This window comes from Babylonia areolata, chromosome 14, assembly GCF_041734735.1.
Source record: "Babylonia areolata isolate BAREFJ2019XMU chromosome 14, ASM4173473v1, whole genome shotgun sequence".
Lineage (NCBI taxonomy): Eukaryota > Metazoa > Mollusca > Gastropoda > Neogastropoda > Buccinidae > Babylonia > Babylonia areolata.
Window position 1 is genome coordinate 5,189,542 of NC_134889.1, and position 9,329 is coordinate 5,198,870.

A 9,329-nucleotide genomic window follows, 5' to 3' on the forward strand; every position below is an offset into this window, starting at 1 on the left:
TATTGCGCCCGTCGAATCATAATATAATATATCAAGCATCTGCTTTTGTTGCTATGTTTACTGATGTTTCAAGTGAAATGTATGTGAACACTGACTTTCTTAAAATGATGTGTTGTGTGGCGGTGATTATTTTCAGTCACATAATTAGTCCTTTGTATGATGACTGACTCGTTTGACTGAGGTAATTAATGTTTTCGCGGTGTCTTTGTTGAGGTGCGTGCGCGCGCGCGCGTGTGTGTGATTACATTTGTCGGATGCTTAGTTTATTTGTACATTTTTACTATGATGTGCAATACGTTTTTTTCCCCCCATTTTTTTCTTGTAATCATTTTCTAAATATATTATTATTTAAGTGTGTGTGTGTGTGTGTGTGTGTGTGTGTGTGTGTGTGTGTGTGTGTGTGTGTGTGTGTGTGTGTGTGTGTGACAGTGTCAGTATGTGTAGTCAGTGCCAGTGTGCCGTGTGTGTGTGTGTGTCAGTGCCGTGTGTGAGTGTCAGTGTGTGTTAGTGTGTGTATGTGCGCGCACGGTGCGTGCGTGCGTGTGTGTGTGTGTGTCACGTGCGTGTGCGTGTGCGTGTGTGTGTGTGTGTGTGTGAGCGTGAGCGACAAACTGGAAAACGCTGGGGGCAGATCAAGCACAGAGACACATTGTCCCGTCACCGTTTTGTTACAGGGGCGCTCACTCTCAGTACTGCGGCAGGTTTCTCTCGCAAAATGGCGTCCGTTTGGGAAGGAGTGGGCGCTCAAATCCCAGCCCCGGCTTCAGCTTCTTCTACTTCTCCACAGGTGTGAAATATATATATACTTGTCGAGTTGTCGACTGCCCAGTGCATCTAGTATTAACTGCTTTATTGGTCCCAAACTAAGCCTCATCCTGTCATATAATTTTCGATAATTAATAAACTCCTTGGACGTACATATACAGAATATAATAAATAAAACCAACCAGATGATAGAAATAACTAAGAGAACATTTACCAGTTTAGATAAAGATATATTTCTTAAACTGTATAAAGCATTGGTTAGATCACAAGTGGAATATGGTATTGTGTGGCACCCTTACCTTAAGAGACAATCTATAGCTACAGAAAGGGTACAAAGAAGAGCAACTAAGTTCGTAAAAGAATGCAAATCTATGAGCTATCAGCAGAGGCTTATATACTTAAATCTGCATTCATTAAAGGGTAGAAGGCAAAGAGGGGATTTAACAGAAACATACACAATGCTAAATTGCTATAATGAAGTCAGTGTGAATAATATTTTTAGAATGTCAGATTATGAGAGTACAAGAAATTCAATGAAGAAAATTTGTAAAAAAAACACTGTAATGCTAACCTAAGGAAAAATTCATTAGGTAATAGAATTCCACAAATATTGAATGCACTTCTATCGAAACTAAACTTGCACAAGGTACTAATGTGTTCAAAAATCTCTTTGACATGAACATCAAATTAAACGAAAAATATATTGACTTTGATTTACAGTACTTGTAAAAGAAAACATACATGTATCCCATAAATGAAAGGAGACCGATGTTGAAGGGGACATAAAAAAGGCTGTGAGGCCTAGGCAGTCAAATGCCAGTCCCTACACTACAACAACAACAACAACTACTACTACTACTACTACTACTACTACTACATAATTAAATATTAATTTAATTCATGATGAAGCGCGAAGGCACAATCCAGGGACCACCGTGGCAAATAAAAGTTCCCTGCCAGTTGCTGCTTTTGCCACCAGCAAAAAGTTTGAGTTTTTTTTTGTTGTTTTGTATTGTGTGTGGTTTCTTCTTTCTTGTCAGTTGCATGCGCGCTTTTCCACGTTATTGCGTCGATGGCCAAACTTTGCCACTCCAACGCATCTGATCCAACACACACACACGCACATTCACACATACACATATTTGAAATATGTTTTTGTATTGTTTCAGGACACTACCACACATTTAACAGGAAATGAAATATTAAATTTTGTAGAATGGCTTGTCTATTTACTTTAAACACATAACATTTAACCCTTTCACCGCCAGTCAATTTAGAATACAAAATCCCCTTGTGGTATAAACATAGAGAATATAGTGGCTAAGAATAGCTGGGGATTCCCCCTGTGATGTATAGAAGATACGGCCTATCCTACCACCGAACATTAAGAGCAGTAGGTTCATGGATAACAGACCAATGAATGGTCTCCTTTCAGTGACATGGGTCCTCTACCACGCCTGTGCATAAATGCGAGCTTGGTGGTGAAAGGGTTAAGTACAATATCACATAATGGTGGAGCTGTGTGTGTGTGTTTCAGGACATTCAGCAAGAAGTGAAGGTATTTTTACAAGGAGCGACATGTCAGCGCAAGGTGCCTGTGGACAGCCTGGCCCAGTCTGCCTTGTTCCTTCTGCAGCGAGTGCCTGCAGCCCGGCATGCTGTGCTGGAACATTTCTGCAATGTCTTTGATGATGCGGCTGGCACTTACATCAGGCAGCTTGACCAGAGTAAGAAACAGGAAGGTTGACCACTTACATATTGTGGAACTATGTTCATCAGTCTGAACTTTGTTAAACTTTGAAAGCTGTGGATGTTTGTTGTTTGTAGGTGTATATACTATGTATGTACATATGTATATATGTTACAATAATTTGAATAAGATTGTGAAACCAGTAATTTCTTTAAACCCCTGAAAATTTTTGACTGCAGTGGCCATCAGAGATTTCACGAAATTCGTAGTGATTTAATGAAATCTCTGAATGTATACATAAGTTATTTAAGAAAATAAGTGAACCTCACTTGCTGTGGCAAACTTTGTTTAAATCATAAAAATGTCAGTACCTGTTTAATGTCAGTACCTGTTTAAGCCAGACTGAATTGTGTACAGATCTGTACATCAACTAATGTCAGTTGGAGCAGTATAACATGTTTGGCTCTGTGTGTGTTGTGCATGTGACTGTGTGCGTTTGTGTATGCATATATATGTGTGGCAATATTAACATTTTTACCCATCCACTCTTCGATGTTGAAGTCAGAAATAAAATCTACCCAAATGGGTATACCTGTTTCAATCACAAACCCTTGCGTCATCGTGCACTTTCGTTTTCAGCCTCGCCCGAAGGACTCCACACTTCATTCCGTTTACAGTTTCGAAGTGCACAACTCAATACCCCCAAAGCAGCACTCCATTTTTAGACAGCTTTCTAATGTGGACAAGTTCATTTTAAAATCTTCTTCTGTAGTCGACAAACTTAAATATATATGTTTTGTACTGCCGACGGTTGAAAATGTTTAATTATAATATAAGAATGTCGAACCAGAGATGGTGGACACGTTCGTCAGACACAGGTATACCCATTTGGGTAGATTTTATTTCTGACTTCAGCATCGAAGAGTGGATGGGGTAAAAATGTTAATATAGCCATATGTGCTGGTAAATGTGTGTGCAGAAGTGGAGGAGAAGTCTGAAGTGGCAGTACTTCAGGATGTCGGCAGAGTTCTTCTCAATTTCATCAGCACCACACCTGATGCCTGGGCCCCCATTGTGTCCTCTGTAAGCAGAGTATGGCAGCCTAACATTCCAAAGAAACACTAGACATAATAATAATAATAATAATAATAATGGATACTTATATAGCACACTATCCAGAAATCTGCTGTAGGTGCTTTACAAAAACGCTTTGTTAACATAAAACATTACATCTATGTTACATACACACAGCAAAATATGACTACACACACACAAACACACACACACACACACACACACATACATTTTAACAATACATGTGTATCTAACAGCTACCATAACATATACGCACACATAGGCAGGCACAAACTTACATAAACGCACGCGCACACAATACACATTCATATACATGCATGTAGTTAACATAGTCAAGCACAGCTAACGCAAAGGAAGTGGACCTGCCACAATTGAACTTACTGCTGAGGGAAGAGGTGAGTTTTGAGACGAGATTTAAAAGATGCGAGGGAATCAGAATGACGGAGGTTATCAGGGAGTTTGTTCCACGTCTTTGGCGATTGAAAAGAAAACGATCTGTGTCCATAGGTCTTACTTCTTACTACATAAAAGCATGTAGGTGTAAAACAGTTGTTGTTTTTTTGAATTGTTGAAAACTGTAGGAAGAAAAGAGAGAAAGAAAAAAAAAATTGTCTTGTTTCAGTTTCAAGGAGGTGGAGGATTGAATGACACAAGAAACAAGCACTGAACTGTAAAGCATGTAGGCATTACACAGTTGTTGTTTTTTATGTTGTCGAAAACGGTATGACAAAAAGAAAGGGAAAAAAAAGAACTTTTCTGTCTTGTTCCAGTTTCAAAAAGGTGGAGGATTGAATAACACAGGAAACAAACACTCAGCTGTAAAGCTTGTAGGGATGAAACAGGGGGGGGGGGGGGGGGGTTGTGGTTGTTTTTTTGTTTTTTTTTAATTGCCGAAAACGGTATGATGAAAAGAATGAAAAAAAAAAAAGAACTTTCTGTCTTGTTCCAGTTTCAAAAAGGTGGAGGATTAAATAAGACGGGAAACAAACACTCAACTGTAAAGCTTGTAGGCATAAAACAGGGGTTTTTTTTGTTTTGTTTTTTAAATTGCCGAAAACGGTATGACAAAAAGAAAGGAAAAAAAGAACTTTTCTGTCTGGTTCTAGTTTCAAAAAGGTGGAGGATTGAATAACACAGGAAACAAACACTCAACTGTAAAGCTTGTAGGCATAAAACGGGGGTGGGGGGGGGGTTAAATTGCCGAAAACGGTATGACAAAAAGAAAGAAAAAAAGAACTTTTCTGTCTTGTTCCAGTTTCAAAAAGGTGGAGGATTGAATAACACAGGAAACAAACACTCAGCTGTAAAGCATGTAGGCATAAAACAGGTTTTTTGTTGTTGTTGGTGTTTTTTTATTTTAATTATCGAAAACGATATGACAAGAAGAATTGCAGGTTTTTTTAATTTTTTTTTTTTTTTTTTAATTGCCGAAAACGGTATGATGAAAAGAGGTGGGGGGGCGGAAGTATTTTTGAAATCCAATTCCCCCCCTTGTGTTGTCCCCCCCCAGTGGTCGCTGAGCCTGCTGGGTCAGATCAGCAGCAAGTACGCCAAGCGGCGCGCCCTGACCATGTCCAGCTCCCTCAACGACGTGCTGCAGCTGTGGATGACCTGCCCCCCCACCAAGCTGCTCATGGACCTGGCCACAGAGTGCTTCGCCGCCATGTGAGTTGTTAACCTTGACTCGCGCGTTCCGCCCACGCTCTTTTGTATATCAGTGCTGGGGGGAACTTTGTCGGCTGATCCGCTGTGTTCAGCGGAAGAGCAGTTGATTTCAGAGGGGTGAATAAAAACACATTTTTCAGAGAAAAAAAACACAAAAAATCCCACACACACACACACAACCCCCCCCACGCCCCCCGCCCCCGACACACACACACAAGATACCTGACCAGCAGCATAACCCAACACACTTAGTCAGACTTGGAGTGCATGGCGTATATATTTGTGTACCTGTCAGAGTCGATTCCTTCACCCAGAGTGGATTTCTTCAATTATAATTTTGCCTGAGGACAACACCCTTGTTGCCATGGGTTCTTTTTTCAGCGCACCAAGTGCGTTGTGCACACGGCACCTCAGTTTATTGTCTCATCCGATTGACTAGAGAGCTTGGTTTGATTTTTGTTTTGATGTGTTATCGTGTGTTGAGAACGTGTTGTTTTGATGCGTTGTGTGTTGAGAACATGTTGTTTTGATGTGTTATCGTGTGTTGAGAACGTGTTGTTTTGATGTGTTATAGTGTGTTGAGAACATGTTGTTTTGATGTGTTATAGTGTGTTGAGAACGTGTTGTTTTGATGTGTTATAGTGTGTTGAGAACATGTTGTTTTGATGTGTTATAGTGTGTTGAGAACGTGTTGTTTTGATGTTATAATGTGTTGAGAACGTGTTGTTTTAATGTGTTATAGTGTGTTGAGAACGTGTTGTTTTGATGTGTTATAGTGTGTTGAGAACGTGTTGTTTTGATGTGTTATAGTGTGTTGAGAACATGTTGTTTTGATGTGTTATAGTGTGTTGAGAACGTGTTGTTTTGATGTGTTATAGTGTGTTGAGAACGTGTTGTTTTGATGTGTTATAGTGTGTTGAGAACGTGTTGTTTTGATGTGTTATCGTGTGTTGAGAATGTGTTGTTTTGATGTGTTATAATGTGTTGTGCTTTGGTTGCAGGGTGGGAGGGGCACCAGACAGCTGTGTGGATGCCCTGCTGGAAGCGTCTGTACAGTACTCTCCCCACTTTGACTGGGTGGTAGCTCGTATTGGGTACGTAGTCAACTTCAGTATGTTTTGTTTTGTGGCGTTTTTAGTTTTCTTCAGAATTTGTCGAGTTTTTTCTTTTCCTGTCGTTATTTCTTACTGTTGCTCCAGTGCCAAATCTCTAAAAGTTTAAGGACAACAGAATGAAGATTTACCCCTGAAAAAGGAGTGTGGCTGCCTACATGGCAAGGTAAAAACGGTCATACACCTAAAAAGCCCTCTTGTGTTCATGCGAGTGAACGTGGGAGTTGCAGCCCACGAACGAAGAAGAGAAGAAAAATTAAGATGGGCCCAGACTGTCAGCGAATCGATTGCGATCGCGCCTTAATTTTAGCGCGATCACCCATTCGAGCTGTATAATTATGTGACCTGGTTGGAGACATAATTTGACAAAAAACAAGAACGCCAGAGAATCGACAGACAGACAGAAAATATGAAAAAACTTAGCCGTATGAAGAGCACAGGAACAGGAGTCATAATGGCTGCCGGAAAAAGAGGGCGCTATTCAGGGGGGCAAAGGGGAGGTTACCTACTTCCGGGAAGTTATCGGCCGTAGCTGCTTTCGTTTTCTCCGCATAGGCGGATAGCAGTTTGCACAGGACAGGAATATCGGACCCCTGCCGGAGTCTGCACTAGTTGGGTCAGAGTAAGTATGTTACTTAAACGTAATTTTAGATAGAATTTTAACTTTTACTTACACACGCTTGCTATGGCGCACTGGTGCAGACTCTGGCAGGGATCTGGATTCCTGTGCCTATGCAAAATGGTCCTCTGCTCAAGCAGAGAAATGGAAAGTAGCTGTGGTTAGTGCAGTTGGAGCCTTCTGTTCTTTCTCCTTTGAACATAAGAGGTAGTAGTCTTGTATAAATCTTGTAGTAGCTCTTTATGGGTTTTTTTTTTTTTTTTTTTTTTTTTTTGGTGGTTTTTGTATTTTATTGTTTAGCAGGAGAGGGTACATTGACTCCACTGTTGTCCCTTGCAGAATTCTGTAGAAAAAATTCACTCTGATAATAAAAGACACACACACACACACACACACACACACACACACACACACACACACACACACACACACACAAACATATATATTAGACAGAAAAAAAAAGGAATAGTGGTGCACAGTGGTGAAGTGCTTTCCGCAGTGACAGCAACTCGAGTTCATACAGAGAAATCTATTGTGATAAAAAGGTAATGCAATACAATGCAATGCAGTGCAATGCAATACAAGGCAATTACAATAAAATGCAGTACAATGCAACACAACCCAGTTCAATGCAATATGATACAATATTTGTATTTTGTATTTGTATTTCTTTTTATCACAACAGATTTCTCTTGTGAAATTCGGACTGCTCTCCCCAGGGAGAGCGCGTTGCTATACTACAGCGTCACCCATTTTTTTGTATTTTTCCTGCGTGCAGTTTTATTTGTTTTTCCTATCGAAGTGGATTTTTCTACAGAATTTTGGCCAGGAACCACCTTTTTGTTGCCGTGGGTTCTTTTACGTGCGCTAAGTGCATGCTGCACACGGGACCTCAGTTTATCGTCTCATCCGAATGACAAGCGTCCAGACCACCACTAAAGGTCTAGTGGCGGGGGAGAAAATATCGGCGGCTGAGCCGTGGTTCGAACCAGCTCGCTCAGATTCTCTCTCGCTTCCTAGGCGGACGCGTTACCTCTAGGCCATCACTCCACTATGATACGATACGATACGATACATTTTAATACAATACATGACTGGTAATGCAATGTAGTGCAATACAATGCAACCCAATGCAATACATGACCGACATCATGACAATGCAACAAGCTGTACTGCAAGCAGCACAAACATGAGAAGGGTCGGAGATCACTCACTCACTCACTCACTCACTCATTCCCTCGACCGCTGGGGTCGTTTGGGGGGGGGACACGAGGAAGATGTCATAGCTCGCCACACCGTTCTGTTGGCAGCTGTCGTGAGGAGATCTGGCATCGTCATTTTGGTCCATTCCTTGACGTTGTCGGACCAGCTCTTTCTCTGCCGCGCCCCCGTCTGCGCCCTCCCTCTACAGCCCCTTGCGGGGTGGTTTCGGAGAGGGTGTTATGTCGTATGACGTGACCAAACCATGCCATCTTCCGTCGTTTGACAGTCGCCAGCAGTGGTTCTAGGGTAGGAGATACAAGCGTTTTAAAAAAACAAAAACAAAAACAAAAAACAAAAAAAAACAAAAAAACTAATACAGTAATTAGACAACCCCGTCGTCAGCCTGTGAAGTTCTTCTCACCACAGACCAGCTCTCCCGCTTTCAGGTCCTGCTACCCCACCACCATCATCACCCGGGTCCTCAACTGCGGCCTGAAGGACTTCTGCAGCGCGGGTCGCGGTGACCCCACGACGGAGCGCGACCCGGGGGCGCGCAAGAAGGTGCCCAAGATGGCGTCGGTGGTGGGGATTCTGGGCCACCTGGCCTCCAAGCATCAGCAGGACATCCGCAAAGCCCTCATGGCGCTGTTCGAGGTGAGGGGCGGCGGGAGGGTAGAAGACGATGATGATGGGAGAAACTGAGTGAATGATTTGGATGTGTTGTCTGATGGTGATAGATTAAGTATTCATGGTTTGGTTTTTTGGGGGGGGTTTTTTGGGTTTTTTTTTCATCATCACCATCATTGTAATGATGATGATCATCACCACCTGCATCATTGTAATCATCATCAGTGTCATCACCATCGTTGTAACGATCATTGTCATTGTCATCATCACCGTTATTGTAATCATCATTGTGTTCACCATCGTTGTAATCATCATGATTGTAATCATCATTGTGTTCACCATCTTTGTAATCATCATCATTGTAATCATTGTAATCATCATTGTATTCACCCTCATTGTAACCATCATTGTTACCATCGTCATTGTCATGGTTGTGATGATTGTCATCATCACCATGATTGTAGTCACCATCATCACCACCTTCACTGTGATGATGATGATAATGACGACGACGGGTGTCGTCCTTGCAGGAGGGGCTGCAGTCTTCTGGGGA

The 9,329-nt window shown here is 41.7% G+C and overlaps 1 protein-coding gene across 2 annotated transcripts in view; it reads left to right on the forward strand.

The window, feature by feature from the left end:
- The first annotated feature begins 706 nt into the window (after positions 1 to 706).
- The window catches only part of LOC143289756 (integrator complex subunit 5-like), a 40,803-nt gene continuing 32,180 nt past the window's right edge, over positions 707 to 9,329 (forward strand). For both annotated transcript variants that reach the window (XM_076598853.1, XM_076598854.1), the window contains exons 1-7: positions 707 to 787; positions 2,303 to 2,492; positions 3,435 to 3,538; positions 5,061 to 5,215; positions 6,217 to 6,309; positions 8,596 to 8,803; positions 9,307 to 9,329. The exon at positions 9,307 to 9,329 is cut by the window's right edge. In XM_076598853.1, coding sequence (XP_076454968.1) covers positions 716 to 787; positions 2,303 to 2,492; positions 3,435 to 3,538; positions 5,061 to 5,215; positions 6,217 to 6,309; positions 8,596 to 8,803; positions 9,307 to 9,329 — 845 coding nt within the window. In that variant the 5' untranslated portion in view covers positions 707 to 715. The remainder of the gene's footprint in view (positions 788 to 2,302; positions 2,493 to 3,434; positions 3,539 to 5,060; positions 5,216 to 6,216; positions 6,310 to 8,595; positions 8,804 to 9,306) is intronic.